Below are 21,816 nucleotides of genomic sequence, written 5' to 3' on the forward strand. Positions count from 1 at the left end.
GAGTTAGAATTCTAGTGTACATCCTTTTCCAGCTCTGTCCAAGACCCTTTATTGTGATCCTGGTCAGAGCAGTCAGTGGTGGTAGCCGGACACCATCTAGCTGTACTGGACTCAGTCTGGTGGAAGCCTTGGTAGCTGTGGTCCATTAGTCCTTTGGACTAATCTTTTCCTTAAATCTTGTCCTCTTCATTCTCCCTTGCTCCCAAAGTGGTGAGACAAATGGAGTATCTTAGATGGCTGCTCACAAACTTTTAAGACCCCAGACGCTACTCACCGAGCTAGAATGTAGAACATTGTCTTTATCAACTGTGTTATGCCAGTTGAGCTAGATGTTCCCTGAGACCATGGTCCGCACAGCCCTCTGCCCAGCAATTCAGTCCCTCAGGGAGTTTGGATGTGTCTATGGAGCTTCCATGACCTTGCCTTGTACAAGCTGTGCTGGCTTCGCCAGTATTGTGTACTGTCTTACCCTTCACCAAAGTTACCACTTATCTATTGTCTATTGTGTGTATAAATTTTTGAATGAGAAGCTAATTTGTGCTGTAAACCTTCAAATAAAGCACAATAAAATTAAATAATAATAATAATTACTGATTTATCCTAAAACATAGCTTTAGTCTCACCTTTGGAGTCTTGCTTCTGGAAACTGAATTCTTCAAAAGAGCACAATGCTTAAGGCAAAACGGTCTTATTAGTTTGTCTAGACCTTTGTTTGACTCAGAGATGACTTTCAGAAACAAGTTTCTTTGAGAGTCAAGGTTTAAAAGGACATCTAAAGGCAAATGTCCTAGGCAGATCACCCCAATTTCATGGAACCCAGAAATCTGAATTCCAGGAGAACTAAAATGGTTTCTCAGTATTGTGTATTTAGAAAAGACATTTCTACATACTAAGAAACTAAGATGTTGCCCGTACTAACGTTCGCTAAAATCATTGCCACTTTTTATTACAGTATTGATCATGACAAATCTTTTTAAAATATCACAATTTAGTAATGTGCTGGGGTGTTTCACACGTATTAGTTATTCCTAATATTCATATAAGGAAAAGTAATGATAGCCCCTTCTTACTGAATGGTCTAAACAAGTTAAAGTGACTTGGCCACAAATACATGGAGCCAGGACACAAGCAGAGAATTCTTTCTTCAAATGCCGGGCGCTTTGGCCAAGATGGTGTCTTACATCTATGACTTGAATTCAAACTGTATTTGCAAGGCTTTTCCTATTCCTTCTCCAAAAAATGAGACTATATTCCTGTCCCTGGTTTCACAGTTTCTTGCTTATTTTTGTCTGTTTATTTCTTCCCAGAAGGCCAGGGCTTTGTGAGTGAAGATGAGTACCTGGAGATCTCTGACATCAAACGTGAGCAGTCTGGGGAGTACGAATGCAGCGCCTTGAATGACGTTGCTGCACCCGATGTGCGGAAAGTAAAAATCACTGTAAACTGTGAGTTGACTGGCTGTCAGGGAGTTCCAGGGAAAGAGGGTACACGGATAAAAGGAACAAGCTGACAATGGCAAAGCCATTTGCTGAAAGGCCCAAGTTGCTGCCAACAGAATAACGTTTTATCAGACTGCTTTGCCCTATCAGTCGCCCCATTGCTGTTTATTTGCCCCTAGACTCTTTCTGTGATTTTCAGTGCTTTCAGCTGATGGGAAGAATTATTGGCTTTGAATTGATTTGAAGATTTAGGGAAGATGGCTGAGGTTAATGCAGTATCTCTAAACAAGAAGTTCTTTTCCTAAAAAAAAAAAAAGACTATTTAACTGGGAGGAAGCGGTATCCCAAGAAGTCAATTCATATTAGAGGTAGCTAAATATGCCTTCCAGCTTTCTCATGGAATACTCTGCATGTTTATTTATTTTTCCTCATAGACCCCCCCTATATCTCAAAAGCCAAGAACACTGGTGTCTCAGTTGGTCAGAAGGGTATCTTGAGCTGTGAGGCCTCTGCAGTACCGATGGCTGAATTCCAGTGGTTCAAGGAAGATACCAGGTATGCAACTAGGGCAGCTCTTAGCAGTCCTGATGAATCATCCCCCACATAAAAGGGGATGACAAAACAAAGGAGAGAGAGAAGGAAAAACCACAGTGCATTATAACCTCCTTTGTAAGAGAGTTTCCTTTTAGAACCAGAAGAGGAAAAAAAAAAAGAGAGAGAGAAGCTGAAAATTGACTTTGTTTTTTAATATAAGATACTAATCTTGTACACATGTGTGCACAATAACTATGCATACATGGCAGTCTTCAATGACTAACCTATTGCGTCAAGTCAATTCTGACTTACAGCAATCCTGTAGGACAGAGTAGAGCTGCCCCATGGGGTTTCCAAGGAGCCAATGGTGGATTTGAACTGCCAACCTTTTGGTTAGCAGCCAAGCTCTAAACTACTATGCTACCAGGGTTCCTTTTGACAACTAGAAGCCAGTAAATTTAGCTTTTTGAGCGTGAACATTCTTTCCTTTCTCCTCTTCATGGAGGCCATGGTACTTAAGGTTTGAGTTACAGGGACTGGGTTAGTTAGAGAAAATGTCTTTTGTGAGGAGAAGGGCCTTCTGGTGTGATTGATTTTTGGTATCTTTGATCTCTCTCAGCCACCCAGTCTGTTGTTTCAGTTACATTTCTGAAACCAGACCAGCAATACCTTCTCTGTTTGCAGGTTAGCCACTGGCCTGGATGGAGTGAGGATTGAGAACAAAGGCCACATATCCACTCTGACTTTCTTCAATGTTTCAGAAAAGGATTATGGGAACTACACATGTGTAGCCATGAACAAACTTGGGAACATCAATGCCAGCATCTCATTGTATGGTGAGTGCAGGAAGCCTGGATGCAGTGAATTCAGCCAAGTGGGAGAGCTTAAAGGACTTGAGAGGGAGGAAGGCATACTCAGCTTGGCCTATGTCCATCCACACTGCCTCGGCCCACCACCTTAAATGGTCACTGTCATTTATCACAGCTTGTGATACAGTGATGTTTATAAGGTAATCGGTATCACCTGTTTTACTGAAAGGCAACTTTTGCCCCTTACTAAAGGTGTAAACCATATTCTAACCTAGTTGTATGGTGTTTGCCATAAAGAAGATAGATAGACCCTTGGGACAGTTCAATTGTAATACTATCTAAAGGTCTCAGGGAATCCATTAGATGTAATTTTAAGATAACGTTTATAGTAAGCGTATGATCCTAGAGGTTATATTTATAGTTTTGAACAAAGTCAGATGCTGCCATTGTGATCTTCATGTCATGTTCTTACAAATTGTAATAAATGGAACACAAGTCTGAGTCCTCATCAGAACAGCTATTCTCTCCACAGTTGGAGCATCTAACACTTCTCTGGAAGTCTTTCCCTCCCATGTGGATGGAGAGGTCTCCAGAGCCTTGACTGGCCTTCATAGAGGCCCTTATCTTCCCTTCACTCTAGTTCTGTGCCCATCTGCTTGTGCAACATTTCACATCATGGGCCATGGTCAGCTTGCTGTGATATTTTATGTGTGTATGTATCTGTGTATTTACTGAGGTTTGGTTGGAGGAAAGTGTCTGATGAGTAAGATAAAGAGGTCTCCATTTTTCATGTACATCTCAGACCCTGATCAAGCTTTCAGCATGGACATTTACTAAACGTTGTCCACCAACCATCTAAAATGTGTGATCTATGTTTTTTGTTTCCTCTCTGCATTGTGTGTGCATTGTGCTGTGTGTGTCTTAGAAATAAGCCCCTCATCAGCAGTGGCAGGTGGGTACAGCATGTTCCTTCCTTCCTCTGCCTGCCTGAATGCCTATGCATTTGAGTTGAAGCGTACTTGAAAGATGGGCTTGCCTATTCCATTTCCCTGACTTATTTCTCCTTAGAAAATATACTTTGAGGTGTTAAACCCGTTGCCGTCAAGTCAATTCCGACTCATAGCGACACTATGGGACAGAGTAGAACTGCCCCATAGGGTTTCCAAGGAACAGCTGGTGGACTCTAACTGACGACCTTTTGGTTAGCAGCCATAACTCTTAACCACTGCACCACCAGGGCTCCTTCAAGGGGTCAGCCTAGCACAAGTTAAGTAAGTAACATGTAGAATATGATGGTTTTGACATGCACACATATAAAATATCATACTAGGCTTCAGGGGAAGGGTTTGTGCCTCCAGCACAATAAGCTTCCACTTGGTCACTTTAAAGGGATGAGTGTTCTGCTCTTTCTACACACAGCAGCATCAAGAGGAACTTAGCCTAGAGATCAAATGGATTATCAGATGTTGCCTCCGTGGGGATGTCACCATAGTATGGTGTTTTATTCTTTTAGCCTGAGACAAAAAGGACTTACAGTATTGTTCTAAAAACTTTATTTTAAACTAGAAGTATTTTGGAACATTATTCATAATAGCAGCGTCAACCACTTACCACATATTTACTGGTATCTAGGCACCATTTAGTGCCTCAGTTATTAATTCCATTGAGGTTAGGTTGTTAACCCCATTCTACAGATGAGTAAAAGGAGGACCAAAGAAAGAGAATAACACTCAGTACATGTAGCTAATGAAAAGGCACTGGATGAGACTGAATTTGCCCTTTTCATCAGGTGTTGGAGTGTTTACCCAGATGATAAACAGAGTGACACACACACGTACATACACACATGTCCACGCTCACTCAGACATTTAGATGAAGCAGCTGGTGGCAGCTCTGCTTCCACACTTGGAAGTCTCACAGTCCTACTTTTTTACAGTGTCAATCTCAGTCATATGGAAACTGGTAACATTTGGCATCAGCTTTCACAACTCTGGGTTCAAGACAATCTTAGATCACTAGCCCTGCTTCCTTCTTTCCCACGAATATCCATCTCTTGGTCTAGATAAAACTGAGGGAAAGTGTGGGAAGAGGTGCCACCCTGCTGCTGGCCCTGCCATCACTCCTCTGTTAGTGTGATTGCAAGTAGCAGGGAATATGATCAATAGAAAGATCCTACTATTGACACCCTGGGTTCTTGTCCTCTCTGCCAGTAACTACATAAAGAGGAGAGATAACAGGAGAAAATGTAGATTACCACATAGATTCACATACCAAACAGTTACACATCAGCCATGTGAGTTTGGGCAACTCATTTACACTTACTGAGCTTTGGTTTCCTCATGTATGTGATTCAGTATTAAAATCTGTCTCAAAATATTGGTGAGAGGATTAAATAATGTCATTATCTATATAGAGTCCCATAAAAGCTACATTTAGATGTGTGACTTTGACAACACACAAATACTACAGGCCTTGGCTAAACTTAGGATAATATTCCCTGGCCTGATGTCTTAAGAGTGTCATTGTTAAATAGGCATAAGATAATATTCATCAAAGTGGCATAACAAACTGAAAATTGTTGTATAAATGCAAGGTATTGTGATTACTACTGGTCTCTGCCAACCCTTCTCGTGACATTACCCTTTCTATCACTGCCTCCCTTGACACAGCTGCCAGAATGATTGCTCATTTGGACTTCTGTTTTCTATTCCTCCAGTCTCATGTGCCCTCTTGCTATAGCACCCACCAATCCCTGTCACTTATCCAATCTTGCTTTCCCCAGTTGGTGTCCACAACCTTTCAGATCTCGGTCCAAGCCTCCCTTCCTCAAGGGAGCTTTCTCTGACCTCCCTGACAAGATCAGCTTCCCATTACACATCCTTCTGCACCCTGCCTCTGACTTGGTTGCACTCAACCTGGCATTCATTCAGCGAGTAGGCATTGAGTGCCTACTTAGAGCCAAGTGATAAGGATGCAACAGTGACACAACAGACAGATCCCTTGTTTCTATAGACTTTACACTCTAGCTTCAATGTCACTTTTTTTTCTTCCACTGTAGCCTGTAAGCTCCATGAATGTAGGTCCATGTCTGCTTTGCTCACTGTTTGATCCATGGAATCTAGCACAGGTATCCACACACAGTAGCTGGTCCAGAACATTCTGTTGGACTGGGAGTTCAGCTGTCAGGAATCAAAATGCTACAGAAGAGAGTAGGGGCTGTTAGTCTCCAAGCCCTTTTAAGGCCAGGCTCTGCTATTGGCTTGTTGTATGCTTTTAGGAAGTCAGTCCCACAGGCTTTGGCTTTTTTTTTTTTGTCAGTTAAAGCATTTTGGATAAGACGTCCTCTGTGGTCTCTGATGCTGTGACTGAATGGCAATAGTTTTAGCAAAATAAATGTGGCCAGAGTTAAGAGTGTGTTGTCCAGTTGACAAACCCTTTTCTGCTGTCCATGAAAGCTCCTTGAGTCTTCAACGTTCCCAGAAGCATGGCTGATTATAAACAACCACTTACTGTGCACAGGACACTAGACTAAGTGTTTTACATTGTTTATCTCATTTAACAACTCTTTGGAAGAAGTGCTGTACTTATCCCAGTTTTACAGATGAGGAAATTGAGAGAGCAGGCAGATTATTCAGACTAGCCTGTAAGTGCTTGATCTTGGGTTTGAGCCTATGTACTTGGGTCCCAGGGCCTGATCTCTTTGCTACAATTTCAACCCAACATTTCAATCCAGCTCACAATACTTGACAACTCCATCACAGATATTGGTGAATGACCTTCTGATAGAACCCCTTATCAACAATTAGCCTCTTTGTACCCATTTCTCAGACCAATATCTCTCTTCTTCTAACTGTCTAACTCTGAGATCACTTTTCAAAGGACAAGTTTTGATTTTACAGCCCATCTACTCATGCTTCCCAAACGCACGTGCACACACACACACACACACGTGCACACACACACACGCAGTTCCCAGGCATGTATTCATGGACTGTCAGCTTGTTTTTGAGAGAATCCTTTGATACTGCACCTGTGACCCATCACAGTAGGCCTCTCACACATACTTCTTTCAACTATTTCCATACCTCCTACATGCAAAGTACAAAGGAAAATCGGATAAAAGAAATTTCAGAAGAATTCAGAAGACTAGGGAGACAATTAATTGGTGAGTAGGTTGGAACAGGAATGATTAGAAAAAATGAGAAACAACATAGCTGAGTGGGTGATCGGTAAAGACCAGTCAGTAGTTGGCACTTCATGTGAGGTGTTCAGCCCACCTCCCTAAACCATCACCTGGCAAAGCCACAGAGATAAGGCAGGTCCCTTAGGCTGAGTGCCATTTCAGACAACCTGCTTTCCTTAGAACCCATGACTGCAGGCACTGGACAGGCAGCACAATATAGAGGAGAGGCCTGTTCTAGGTGTGAGAACTGGGTCTTAGTCCCAACTCCAACACAGACAGGCTATGACTTTTTTTATTCCTCAGATGTCTGTAAAATGTAAAAGCAGAACAAGATTGACTTCCAGGTTACCTCCAGTTTCCAAAGTTTCTGTTTTGAATTTGGATAACAGGGTAAGGGACAGTGGTCTCCAAAGCTATAGCGTTTAACCTTGGAAATGATGTCAAGTGCCCTAAGTTACTAAAGAGAATCTTGTTCCTAATACCTGTAATTTTATCAAATGGACGTGGTCATTTGAAGCTCACCTGATGCCCTGGCACCTGGAAGTAGCACCAGGCCTTGTGCCGCAGGAGGATGGCCAGCTCAGCAGATGGCCCCCTGGCTCAGCCTACTGGCCATAGCTCAGCCTCTCAGGAAGCCAATCACTTTGTATCAACTTGTCAACCCACTTTGCCTCCTCTGGGCCTGAGGAAGAGGCCCATCTCCCTATCTTTAAAGTACAAAGAGGAGAGATTCTGGGCTTGATGACATCCAATGCTGTAGAGTATGATGCTCTTAATGAGGCACATAAATGCCTAGATTACTGGAACTGGCAGGGGAGAGGGACTACGAACACAAACAAAGCCAGAAAGGAGGGAGAATGCTGTAGAGAGAAAAACAGATTTCTCACATTTTAGTTGTGAAATTGTAGCGACACAAATTAGTTACATTCAGAGTTAAATATCAAGAATAGGGACAGTTCATAGGTATGTTGGCACTACAGATGAAAATAGCAAAGCACTCAGGTTAAACTGGCATCTGGGCTCTGGATATTTCCTGCAAGCAGAGCCTTAGCCCCTCAGAGCAGCTGTGACCACAGTCTTGTTCAGCGGCTCCTGGAAGCTAAGAGGACTGAATCTGTATCTTGTTATTGGCCACTCATTCTGAATAAACATACATGTCAGCCTCACTCTGTACATCACATTCTTCAACTACACGTACCCTGCACAGATGACACCTCTTACCTCCACCCTTCTTCTGACCTTCCTCCACCAAGTGCACTAACCAGACCTGCTGGGCAAAGCAGTCAGAGCTCCTGCATTATAGCCCCCATCCCCCTACCCCCACCCCACTCCGGCCTTCTCTCCGTCCTTTATTAAGTTCTCCTAACAACCACACCTCCCAGGTGGCTTGAAGTGAGAAGGGAGAAGTAGGCACAGGGATGTGGGGATTCTCTTAAAACTCCCAGTGGTCTGCCCTCCATACTACCCCACATCTTTTCTTTCCTTCATCTCCAGACATCCTGAAAGGGAGAACCAGCACTCACAGTCTCCACTTCCCAACCCCATTCACATCTCAGTCTTCCACAGTGTGTATCCCCTGGCATCCCAGCCTCATCTCAGCTTCAGATCAGCTGACCTTCTGCCACTGTTGACCCCATAACCCCATTTCTGGTTTCTGTGATATAAGTGTGGGGTGACTGTCCTCCTGTCGTTCTTACTCCATCTGTTCCTAGCTCCTCCACCACCAGCCCCATATGTCGGTCAGGGGCAGAAGGACAAGTAAGAGGAGAGAGGGTCTTCTGTGTCTTCAAGCCTCTTATAGAGCATTATTTCTGAGCCTGCATTAGACTCACTTTGGGTGCTTTAAAAATGCAGATTCATGGGACTTACCCCAGACTCAATCAGAACCTACAGAAAAGGCTCTGGATGTGCTTGTCAAGCAAGCCCTCCAGGTGAACCTGGCCACACTGAGGATGGTTCACCTCTGAGTAGCAGGTGATAGCTCCTAGGTCTCTGTCTCTCAGTGTTCTCCTGAATTCTGAGCTACAAACCTCTCTGCCAGAGTGCTCCCCAGGACCCTCAAACACAATCTTTACCTCCCAGCACCTCTCCTGAAAACCTTATCTTTGCATACACACATACTCACTAGAGTCCCGGCACTCATTCCCAGTGCATCCATTAGTCAGCGAATCCTACCAGTCACAGACTCCACTTCCCACTCTCACTGACACTGTGGCATGTGTCTCACCTGGACAATTATGAGTCTCTTAACTGGTTTCCTTGTCTTGCTATCTTCCTCTCCAGTTTGTTTGCCACAGCAGGCCCAAGTGTCCCTTCTAAAACCCAGAATGGACTTGGTCCTATCCCTGCTGAAAACCTCTGCCTACCAGGAAGCATGGCATGGAAGGTTGTCATTGCTCCAAAATCAGTCCCCCCTCATAGCTTCAGAGTCCACAGCTGCCTTCTGGCACTCACCAGACCACACCACCCATTGCCCAGACACCAGACCCTACCCCACATTTAAGCTTTTCTCATGCTGCTCTTTGTATCCATCCATTCATTCATTAAGTTATTCAACATGTATTTGTTTAGTACCTGCTGCATGTCAGAAATTACACTAGAACTGAGGAACAAAGAGGAACAAAGGACCCAACCTGGTACAAACAGATAAATGGACAACTACAATAGAATATGAAAAGTGTGATGCTAGAGGAATGAAAGCTACCACGTATTAAGTATCATCCAGACATAGGTTTAGGCACTTAATAAGGCTCTGAGGTAGGCACTGTTATTATTTCTATTTCACAGAAGAAGAACCTGGGGCTCAGAGAATTTGAGTGGCTGAATTCTCACAGGTATAAAGTGGCAACACCACTTTTGACACCCAAGTCTGTCTTTTTTTTTTTTTTTTTCCTTTTTTATTGTACTTCAGGTGAAGGTATACAGAACAAATAGTTTCTCATTAAACAGTAGTACACATATTGTTTTATGACATTGGTTAACAAGCCCACAATATGTCAACCCTCTCCCTTCTGGACCTTTTTTTTTTTGGCGAAAATATACATAGCCAAAGATATACCTTTTCAAAAATTTCTACATGCACAGTTCAGTAACATCAACTACGCTCTTCCAGTTGGCTGCTATTCTCACTTTAGATGAAGGTTTACAGAACAAAATAGTTTCTCATTAAACAGTTACTACACATGTTGCCCTATGACAATGGTTAACAACCCCACTACATGTCAACAAGTCTGTCTTTTAACTCCCGGTACACTACATGTCCCAGCATGATTTGAGATCACAGATGGAAGACTTTACTCTCTTCTCTGCCTGATAAAAACTTATTTACTGTAAGTCAGCATCATAAATCTCCTAACTTTATAATGGATAAGAATCAGGATCAGCACAAAGCTGGTCCCTATGAGGTGGAGGTCAGACATACCTCTACGCTCCAAATTTTTCATTATTTCTGATACCAGCCATTCCCCCCAGGGCACTCTGTATTTCTCTGTTGGGTTTAATCATTCATTGCGATGACCACACAGAAGTCACACACCATACTCACAGTTACATAGTTTATTAGGGAAGTAACAGGCTGCAACTCTGGATCAGAACGAAGTTGGAAGTAACAGAAATAACTCTGGATAAGGATCAGGAAGCACATAGGCAAGGCCTGGAAGGCTCCCCCAAAGTGGAGAACACGTCCCTCCCTTCTTTGGTGCAGGACAGCTTTCAACCAAAATAGCTTTCTCAGCTGCTCTCTGCTGTTAGCAGGCCTTTCTGTTGTGTGAGCAGGTCTCTCTGCCATGCTATCAGGCCCGCTCCACTGTGAAAGCAGGCCCTCTCCAGGGTGCAAGCCCCCTGTCCACTGTGCAGGCCTCTCTGTCTTTAGCCTCCCTGTCGTAGGCCTCTCTGCTGCTAACTGGCCCAGCTCATAGCCAATGTAGCAACTTGCTCAGCTGTTGCTCTCCTAGCACCAGCTTTCTGCCATCACTGTCGGCTCTGCTGCCTGGCCCCTTCTGGGCCTCTCGCTGCTGTCTCTCTGCCGCTGGGTCTCTTTTGGGCCTCTTGCCCTGGCTCTCTGGTGCTGAGCCCTTTCCAGGCCTCTTGCCATCTTCGATATTACACCCCTCAACCAGTATTACAGCCCTTTCGGGAGGTTTCCCTTCTTACCTCTCTCACTTCTCACTCAAAATCTCTGTGAGTTGGCCACTTATATAAGCAAACTCCTTGGCAATTTTAAGACATGGCCTTCCCAGCGGGACCACAAACGAACTGACCAAACCCGTCAGTGGACCTCAAATTACTCAATCCTATTGAGTACTTTTACACACCATCTTTCTGACTAGTAAACTGAACAATCCGGTTAAGGTGAGTAAAACAGACCAGTCACAGTGCAGACTGTGTCCCAGGACCAACAAAAAGTATCAAACCCTCAATCGTTTACAGCTTACCCAGGAAATGTAAATCAACCCAGGGGATTCCCTGGACAAAAGCAACAAACCCTTTGGGGTAGAAAACAACCTGGGAGCAGCTCCATGCCCCCAAGTTGCTTTTCCAAAGAACTAGGGCAAAAGTAACTCTTCAGGGTTTAGGGGGAAAAAAAAATCTCCCAAGCTGCTTTTCCAAAGAACCAAGGCAAAAGGCCACATAAAGAACTTATTTCACCACACTTACCCTTCAAGGCCCTACAGTAGCCATCTGTGAAGCAGTTTCAGGGCCCTCTGAAGAATTAATCACTTTACGTTTTGGACTCTGTGGTTGCTTATGCTTTGGCTTGTGTTTTGTTTGTATTTCTCTCTGCCCTTAGAATATGCAGCGCTGTATCTTGTGATGGTTGTTGCCCAGTAAATGTTTGCTGAATTAGTACATGTATCTCCCAGTCAATGGGAGCATCGGTTATAGCCTCTATATGGTTCGAAACTCTTCACTGACCAAAGAAAAACCACATATTAGAAAGGATTTGTGGTCCTATCCCCCCAGGGAACCGAAAGAACTGTTTCTCTGACACTTTCCATTGCATTCCAGCCTCCCAAATATCCCAGTTCTAACTTAAAATTTAGGTGTGTTTATTTTTTTTTTTCCCTGGGTCTTCCTTGTGAGGGAAACTATATCAAAACATTCCAATTCACTGTTTAGGAAGACGTTCTTCACAAGATTTCTCCTTGCAGAGATATCAAACGCTGCACACATTTGTTCATTTCCTGCTGATAAAGTATATGATTTTTATTTTCCAAATCCACAGTTTAAATCCAGGTGAAGGGGAATGAGTCAGAGAGCTACCATTGCTTTTGGCTGATGGCAGCAGTGCAATCATTTGTATTTACCCAACCTGCAAAATGTCAACATATTAGAAAAAATATGCAGGCATTTCACATTTCATTCCTGATGAGGCTCCTTGTCACCACCTCGCACCTCACCCTCCTCTGCCTGAATACTGACATCTGGCTATTAGCCTAAGCGTTTAGAGTTCAACACTGAGCATTCAGGGCATGCTGATGTCAGCACAGACATCAGCTTATGGTTCGGCAAAGACTAAAGTCTCGCCTCTTTCAGGTTTGTGATGAGCTGAAGGGTTTGAATTAACTTCTAGTATTAACTTCTTAAGCTGTTTTGTCTTTGCGGTCAGCACAAAGCAAGGGTGTTAAGTAGAACAAAACAAAGATGGCTGCCACTCCTGCCTCTTTCTCGGCTGCCTTAGGTGTGCTGCAAGCCCGGCTAATCTTACTTGTAAAACAACACAGTGCCGTGTTTGCCGCTGTTAATTACAGACAATGGAGAGAAGGTTCCCTCTGAAGGGGAGTGATGTGCCTCCATCAGCCAGCACTGCTGAAAATAGGCTTATGTTTCACCAACAGTGTAACACATACATCCTCTAATTAGATTCCCTTGCTCGTCTTTTAATCACCAAGAACATCATTATCCTTTTCGTTCCTCATTAGGAAGGTCACACGGTTCATAATCATACTTATAAAACCTATCCAAATTTCAGAACAAAACTGTATCTTCTTAGGCTTCAGATATTTCATTGATCTCACTGTGCTATCACCAAGTACAGTTTGCCTGTGGGTTCTTTTTGTTTTGTTTTTTAATGCGATCACCCGACCACCTGTCATTTTAGTAGAATTACAGCTGTACAAGCTACCATTGCTGAACTGTGCCATATTTTCATTACAAATTTGGAAAGGAAAAACGGTGGCACATTCCCATACCTTGATCAGTCGTAATGCACTCTGTTTTTAAGCTGCAAAATCTTTTAGGAGGCAGGATCTCATCCGTGAGCTTATGTGTGTTTCTGGGAGCTTTGTGCTGAGTTTGGGCACTTTGATTCTCATCGCCTGCCACTCAAGAGGGAGCTCAGCCACCCCCGAGCGCTGCCACAAACTTGTGGTTCCAGGAGCACTGGGCTTGAAGTCCCCAGCTCTTATTTTTCAGGCACAGCCTAATGTATCTTAAGGCTTCAATCAAATTTGCTTTTTAAAAATCTAGCGTTTAGTACGTTTCATTTACCAAAATAAATAGTCTCTCAAAAGTGGACTTTATTTTTATTTATAATTATTATTTGTTGTCTTACCCCTGCCGAGCTTTGTATCTGGCCTTGTAATCCTACCTCCGGCCCACAGTACACGTACTGCTTGACCTTTATGCCATTTTGCCATTATCTGACACGTATTTCAATCATTTCTGTCTGTTCCTTCTATATGCTGAAGACGAGCTTGTTTTCCTCTGTACATCTATCCCCAAGGTATTTGGTTGTCACTGTTGTCATCATCCCCAACTTGTTTGGAGTCTTTGCATCATCATTTTAACTTTTACTTTCAAAGATGCTCAACTTCAGGCATGAAGGAAGCAATTAATTTTTAGCATTGACAAGGGTGAAGGAGGAGGGACTGAAATAAGAAGAAAAGGCATGATTACACGTCCATACTTTCAATTTGTCCCTGAAAAATATTTGATTAAGCCTGATATTTAGAACAATCATTCTAATTAATTTAATAATTGTTAACCATAAATGGAGAAAGATTCCTTAAACATGGCATTTGCCCAGAGGAAGTGTTGGGATTCTGAATACACTTTTCTTAGAATGACTGGCCTTCCTTAGTAGGTTTTATCTTACTTAGCAGCCACCCAGATCTTTCCTTGAGGGACTGGCTCACTTGCTCAGTAGCCAAGTTTGCTGTTCAGCTGGTTTTTGACAGTTATCTTTGGGCACCTGGTACTCCAGAGGGTCTCTTTATTTAAAGCAGGATCCCCATAAAAGGTGCTATTTTAGGGATCATCAATTATTGTCTGGTTTCTAATTCACCCACTATTTATTCAGCCCTTACTATCCACTCAGTGATTTTACACATCATCGTGATTAATCCTGAGAGCAACTCTCATTCTCCCCCAACTTAATAGATCAAGAAACTGTTTCAGAGAAATTAAGTCTTGTCCAAAGTCACCCTGCTAGTGAGTAGCAGAGGCAGAATTCAAATTCAGTTCTCTCTGACTCTTAAATTCAATCTGTCCAACAGGCAGGGAATTCCTGATTTAAAACTCTCCAAAACGTAGGGCATACTTGAGGTGAAAGAGATGGTGGGTTACTTCTTCCACATGGCTTTCTTCCCAGAGTCTGTGAGAAGAACTGATTGCTTGATTTAATTAAGAGATTAGGACAGAGGATATGCTAGTTCTATACTGGAGTATAAGCTCTTTGAACATAGAGATTATGCCCATTTTTCTCTCTAAATAGAGCCAGGCACATGGTACCAAAAATCAAACCAAACTCACTGCTATTGAGTTGATGCTGACTCATAGCAACCCTACAGCACAGAGTAGAACTGCCCCACAGGGTTTCCAAGGCTGAAACCTTTACCAAAGTAGACATCCTTCTCTCAGCAGAGCAACTGGTGGGCTCGAACTACCGATCTTTTGGTTAGCAACCGAGTGTGTTTAACCACTTTACCACCAGGGCTCCTGGGCATGTGGTAGGCACCTGTTAAATATCTGTTGAATGTATGACTGTGACTACAACGAGGCCAACTGTGGGGCTCATTTCCTTTACAGGAAAACCTCCTTTGCCCTCAGACCTTACCTATGGAACCTGGCTTTGTCCTGTTTAGTGTCCACCTCCTTCCTGGCCATCATGGCAAATGACCCCTCTAAGCAGCAAACAACTATACTTTAAACTATCCCACCTCTTCACTCTCTCACCTACCAAAACCTGGGCCCAGGTTCAAAGTATTTGGAAAATATCTAAATAAGTCCATATTAGCCTCAGCTAAGAAATGGGAGGCTGGGAGAGGGAAGTGCCTGGAACTGACAATCCATAGCAGCCATTATGATCATATGACTACTTTCTACTGGCCACTATGCTAATCACTTTACATATGTTATCTCATTTAAACTTCCAAATATTCCTGTGAAAAGTGGGTAGTAGTATCCCTATGTCCAATGAGAAAACGGAAAGTATCTTGTCTATGATCATGCAGCTGGTAAGCTGCAGAGCAGGTGTGACTCCAAAGCTGTCAGAATTACTTGCATCTTAATAGCGGTCAGTGGCTTTAGCACAAAGGATCTTTAGGGCCTCAAAGTCAGAGCAGCAAGCCACAGGGGCAAGAGTGCATACAACACATCTCCTTGGTCTCTAGCAGATGTCTGATCCAGGGAAACCCTGCTCCCCAGTTTTTCTTTCAGCTCCATCTTTCTTCAAACTCTTATTCTTTATCCACGTGCATTCAAGGGCAAGTTTTCTATAGGTGGACAAGTAACTGAAAATCTATCTTACATTTCCAAATACTGGTTTCTAGGTTTGAGAGATAAACTACCTTTCCACTCACTACTATTAAAAAAAAAAAAAAAAAAAAAGAGTAAAAACACCATTTGTAGCCCTGACCTTGTTTATTGAAATTAAAACCAGTATCACCTTAGGTACCAGTAACTGGAGAAGTCTATGTGGTTCTTACTTGAAGAAACCAAGAAACGATAGAAAATCATGCTCAACCTGGCATCCGAAGACTTGTGTTCAAGTCTTCAGCTAAGGGTAGAGAGTTACTTCAGTACCATGCACTCCCTTGTAAAGGTAAAGACAGCCTATAACACAGGGTGGCTCTGTAGATTCACTGAGCAAACATTTGTAAAGGCTCATGCCAGCATAAGGGACTGAACATGAGCCTAAGTGGTCATGGGGCCACACCAATTAGCTAAACAGCAACAATTCATCCCTTCTTCCATGGAGCACAAAGAAGTGTTTGCCTACGTCGCGTAGCAGCCTGAGCATACAGAAGCCCAGATGGAAGAGACCCAACTCAGATGCATTCTTTTCCTCATTTCCAGTCAAATCAGGGTTATAGTAAAGATGCAATTAAATAATCAGCTCATGACTGGTGACCTTGGTCTCACATTCCTGCAGCCTAGAGAGGGGTACATGAGCCACTCTCTTCCTGCTCCGAGCAAAGCCTAAGATCTTCTTGTACAGCCCTCACTGCACTGTTTTCTTGATGGGTTCCTCCATCACCTTTATTTGCAAGCCACGAGAACACAGGGTCATAAACAAAACCAGTGGAAAGCAGGCAAGGTGCAATCCCAGAGAAAGCAAAATTGATTATAGTCAAGACAGCAAAAGCTCTGTTTTTAGCTGTTTTTTGGCTCAGTTGCCAAATCTCAAGTATGCCCAGGATCTGAAAGAGAAAAGCCATGCTAGTTTTCATATGTATCACAGTGTATTAAATTAACTCCCTGGCTGGAATAGACTGACCATTCCTCATAGGCTGATTGACCAAAGGCATTTTGGCAGTAAATTGCCATATCATCTGATACTATAAAGGAGGTGCTCATCACACCTGCTAAAGAATAAAACTCTCTGAAGCTGTATAGAAAATGGGACCAAAACAGGGACACTTGAGTGGGTAGGAATGCTTGGTGACCTCCTGCTGTCTCAGGGGGAAATGGCATGCATGGGGGTAAAAACTCTGAGTGGTGATGCTTTTGTACTGACTTGGGAAGGCTGTCTGGCTGTTCACCAGTTGTCCCTATTAGCACCAGATGTGGTTTCTGTTCATGCAGTATCTTAGAATACTAGCAGGAGAAGGGCATTAGGAATCATTAAATCTAATCTCCGCTCATCTTGCAGATGGGATATCCAAGGCCCGGATAGGAGTGTAACTCAGGTTGGGGCAGCAGAATCACAGATAGAAATCAGGTTTCCAGATTGCCAGTCTCCAGTTCCTCTCAATGCATGAACAACATGCACAAATGATTCTTTTCTTTAGAGGGAGGAGACTGTAATAACCAAGGGTACCCACTCTGGAGCAGAGTGCCTCAGTTCTAATCCAGCTCCAGATGTATATGTTGTGTGACCATAGATAATTTACTTGCCTGCTCTATTCCACAGTTTCCCCCACTTATAAAATGGAAATGATGATAGTACTAGCTCATAGGGTTGATGTGAAGATTAAATGATTTAATACATGCTTAGCATTTACAATCATGCTTGCATACAGAAAACACAATATAAATGTTTACCATCATTATTATCCTAAGCAAGCTTGTATATCTACTAAGCCTCAGTCATGGTTTATAATCTTTGGAACACAGGGCTAAAGCTGAACTGTGGCTGGAAACCCTCTAGCTAATCAGCACAGAACACCTCATAGCAACTGATGTTTGCCCTCAGCCACACACTGCCAGAAACTCCCATTTCTCTTTATGACTCTTTCTCCTTATCTCTCCATACTTCACCCTTTTATGATTTTCTTTCCTTACATATATTTTCCTCCCCTCCTTTCTTTAGCTGTATCTGACCTTGTACTGATAGCCTGATATCTACAGAAATGCTAATTCCACTGGTAAAATTTGAAAAAACATGATTACTATACTAAAGACTTTTATCTCTCTAGAGTGGAGAGTATTAGAGCTTCAATTATTTCTTAGGTCAAAATCAACATAATAAATTAGACTAATACATACACATATATGCATATATATACATATATAAAATTTGTCATATATATGCAAAATGTATATATACACACATGAAAGCTACTTTTTAAGAAACAAATGGGCCTTACAAATCTTCATTGTTCATTTCTTTATGAACTCATTTAAAAATCAAACTCATTCATATTTTGCAGAAGATAATTATACAATGTGGACAATGGCCTTGAGCTTCAACTATGGGCATTTCCAATTCAGTACATTCTACAGTCCAATATGGTTCCTTAGGATCTGTGTCTGGGGTGGTGGAGGCCCCAGAGCCAAGCTACTTTCCACAGGTCTTTGAAGCCTCCCATGAGAACCATAGCACCTCTCTAGGCCCTGGATCCTGCCCTTGTCAGTAAATAGCCTCTATCAAAATGCACAGCAATATGATCCAGGTCCTCAAGCTATCGAGTAACACGAGATTTTAGTTAATGAAAGCATTGTGTGTATATTAAAGATCAGAAGAAGAAAAATATCTATGTTGAAATTCCTGGAGTAGGGACAGTCTGGATGCTCATTGCTGAAGGGAGAGACCTGTACATTTCCAAGCAAAAGGTTAGTGTATGTACCCTCCCTAGGCCAGCCATGGCTTCACATCATCGGGTGGATGGCTGGCCAACTGCCTTGGGTTCTGTGCATACAGACCACACGCTGCCTAGTCTTTTAGAGTAGCCATGCTTATTCAGAGTGGGACAATCCACTCATAAGGAAGGCAGGGAGGTCCTGGCATGAGACAATAGAAGCAGCACAACTCTGTCCCCTGGTTATTGGTCAGACAGGAGGGCCTCTTGTCAGCTTTTACTGTCTTGACTATAATCAATTTTGCTTTGTCTGGTATTGCACCCTGCTTGCTGTCCACTGGTCTTTTTTATGACCCTGTGTTCTCGTGGCTTGCAAATAAAGGTGATGGAGGAACCCAGATGCAGAGTTAGCCATTGATACATCTGTCCTGGGCCCTCCGAGCAGGCTAGGGCAATCACACTTCACATGATCTGTCTTTTGGAGGCTTAGCATATAGGAGAGAGGGCAAGCACTCACAATTCCATGGGCCTATTTCACAATAGGTTGTGGATGAGCGAAACAGAAAAGGAAAGAAGAAAGTAAAGGGAGGACTCCTTCGGGCCGAATCATTGCATGGCCGTTTGACTGGGTGTGCACATTTGGAGAGGCATCGATGACCACTGGAATAAACACAATCACAGTTGTTAAAATTCTCAGGACACTTATTCATTTTTTCTCAGCCACTTCAGGGGCAGCCTCCACAATACCTAAGTTCACATGCCAAGCTGAAAAAGTCTGCCACATTAGAACCTAGCCTCCTGCTCGCAAAATATCTTTGCTCTTCTCCCCATCACCTACTTCAAACACACTGGAACCTCTCTGTCCTCCATGCCTGTCTTTTCCCCTCTTCCCTCTCTGTTCTGGGTACAATTTGAGGCACAGTTTATGAACTCACCACCAGATTCTGCCACATTTGCCCCTGTCAACTGCTCTAACATTTCGGCCCACACCCTGAATGATCCTGCTCAACTTTCTCCTCTGTTTTTTATTTAAACCCAGTCTTTCAGATTAGTCTGTAGTGTTCAAGGCATAACAGTGACTTGCCTCTTAGGGTTTCTAAGTGCATTTCATTGGGCACTTCCCATCGTCTGCACCTGGAAGGGTGAGTGGTACAGGGGTGGGAGATGGGGGAATGCTCATGGGAAAGCATGTCTGTGCATCTGCTTGTTGTTGGGTAACTGAGTGACCTTCAGTGATGCTAATGGCCTGTCTCTCTCTCCCTGCACAGGGCCTGGAGCAGTCATTGACGGTGTAAACTCTGCCTCTAGAGCGCTGGCTTGTCTCTGGCTAGCAGGGACCCTCTTTGCCCACTTCTTCATCAAGTTTTGATAAGAAACCATAGGTCCTCTGAGCAACGCCTGCTTCTCCATACCACAGACTTCACACTGTGGAGGGCAAACCAGTTTGGGCTTTTTCATTTGTTTCTGATCTTGTTTTGTTTTTGTTTGTTTATTTGACTTTTTTTTTCCAGCTTGAATGAATGGGGTTGGGGGAGGGTGGGCAGGGTTCTACTGTGTGTAGGATAATCATTCATTGGTGTGTTCGAAAATGGAATCTGCTCCTGCTACCTTAGCCCTTCCCTTTCCTCTGCTTCTCTCTCCATCACCACCACCACCTCCATACACACCAAACCATAAGTTCCGTTTGGGCAAAAAACGTTCCTCATGATAAACACCCTGAAAACACAACTTGACTTATAATGTAGTGCACAGCAAGAGTTACATCTATGTGTCCTATTACCTGTGTCTTATAAGATTTGGACTATTTCCTGATTATAATGTACATATCTCTCCCTCCAAGTTTATTATTATCTAATTACATCAGGGTTCACATCTTTTCTTTCTGGAAAGTTATCTCAATATATCTAGATGCACGTACATATATATATGTAAAATCTTGTCACCTTATCTAGCCACTCTGCTCTATCTGCTTCCTCCACTAGCTACAGGGATTAGAGGCATGGAGCTCAGCCTGTAAGGCAAAACTAAAAATGTGGAAGTAATGACCAAAACTGGGCAAGGCCTCTTGAAGCTAGAACTTTTCTTTAAAACAATGCTAGCCAACTCATAAAACATCATCAATATATGGTTGATTCTTTAAGGTTTATCATAGTAATCACATGGCCATCCATCTACTCAACTTTCTGGTTTATCTGTCCTTCCAATTATCTACCTACCTGTCTTTCTCTCTGGAAATCACTCTATCAATCTATCAATGTAATTATCTTCTTTATATTTTTTTTCTCATTACTCACTATCTATTCATTGCCATATTAATCTCTAATCAGATTGTACTGATCCCACTGTATCCACTTCTCTTCTACCATCAGCAGGCATTGGCATCTTCAGATTTACCCATCAAGTTCCCATGTGAAAGCCAATGATCTCAGAGGCTAACAGCATAGAAAAACAATACCCTGTGCCTCTTTGGAATGCAGTATCCTATCCACCCAAAGAGGGCGTGGTTAACTGATGGAGCAAAGTAACAGCCTAGTGATCAGTTACTTGCTATTCCCGGAAGAGACTGTGTTTCCTGAACATCTTCTTGGAAAACAGATCAGCCCTGGAAAAGCCTTGATCAGTACTTTGTTTTTTCTTTCACACTTGATGGACCAAGGTACCAACTTTCATGCTTCTCCCAGCAGTTCAAGAAAGTGCATGTCAGGAACTTGTGGACTTTCTGCATGGCTGGCTTTCCTTAATAGCAAGAGTGTAAGAAAACACACACGTACATGCACACACTTACATATTTGCTTCTACAATGTGAAGAGAGCAGTCCACCAGCCTGAGTATGATGACATCAGCAACTGTCTTCTCTCTGCTCCAGTTTTGGTGGAACCTGTTTGAAAACTCTCCAGGGAAAAGCTGATGGAGGCCAATTGCATGGCGGGTGTGTTGACAACTCTGGTATTTGTTTCAGGAAGCTCTTCTGAGCTGAGGGCACTTGAGCAACTGACTTAATTTCCAAGCACTTGATTAACACAACACTGCAAATGTGAAGAGGAGAGTGTAAGTGACACATAGTTTCCTCTGGTGCGGGCTGCCCCTTCAGTGGCTTTGGGGAAGAATTTTACTAGTTCTTCATGCTCAGAGCAGATCCAGCTTACCAACAAGAGCTGACCTGACATTTCTGCACTGTCTGCTGGGAGAGGAAGGACCCAGTCAGCCCGAGTGCCTGTTATCCAGAAAGAATGGCAATGAAGATCACACAGGGCTCTGCTCTCTTGACCCATGCTTTAGAGATTAACCTACTGAACAGAATGAGAAAGAAGCACCAGTAATGATTTTCTCACAGAACTTTCCTGCCTTCAGTTGGAAAACAATTTCAGGTCCACAGTCTAAATACACAA

At 43.0% G+C, this 21,816-nt stretch overlaps 1 protein-coding gene across 5 annotated transcripts in view; it reads left to right on the forward strand.

The window, feature by feature from the left end:
* OPCML (opioid binding protein/cell adhesion molecule like) overlaps positions 1–20,269 on the forward strand; it is a 1,692,348-nt gene extending 1,672,079 nt beyond the window's left edge. The window contains exons 4-8 of one of the 5 annotated variants that reach the window (XM_012556397.1): positions 1,308–1,445; positions 1,874–1,994; positions 2,658–2,809; positions 3,708–3,734; positions 19,696–20,269. In XM_012556397.1, coding sequence (XP_012411851.1) covers positions 1,308–1,445; positions 1,874–1,994; positions 2,658–2,809; positions 3,708–3,734; positions 19,696–19,796 — 539 coding nt within the window. In that variant the 3' untranslated portion in view covers positions 19,797–20,269. The remainder of the gene's footprint in view (positions 1–1,307; positions 1,446–1,873; positions 1,995–2,657; positions 2,810–3,707; positions 3,735–19,695) is intronic. The other 4 variants (XM_004379314.1, XM_004379313.1, XM_012556398.2 and 1 more) reach the window with 4 other exon arrangements.
* The last annotated feature ends 1,547 nt before the right edge of the window (positions 20,270–21,816 follow it).

Source organism: Trichechus manatus, unplaced genomic scaffold (assembly GCF_000243295.1).
Source record: "Trichechus manatus latirostris isolate Lorelei unplaced genomic scaffold, TriManLat1.0 scaffold00064, whole genome shotgun sequence".
Classification (NCBI taxonomy): Eukaryota; Metazoa; Chordata; class Mammalia; order Sirenia; family Trichechidae; genus Trichechus; species Trichechus manatus.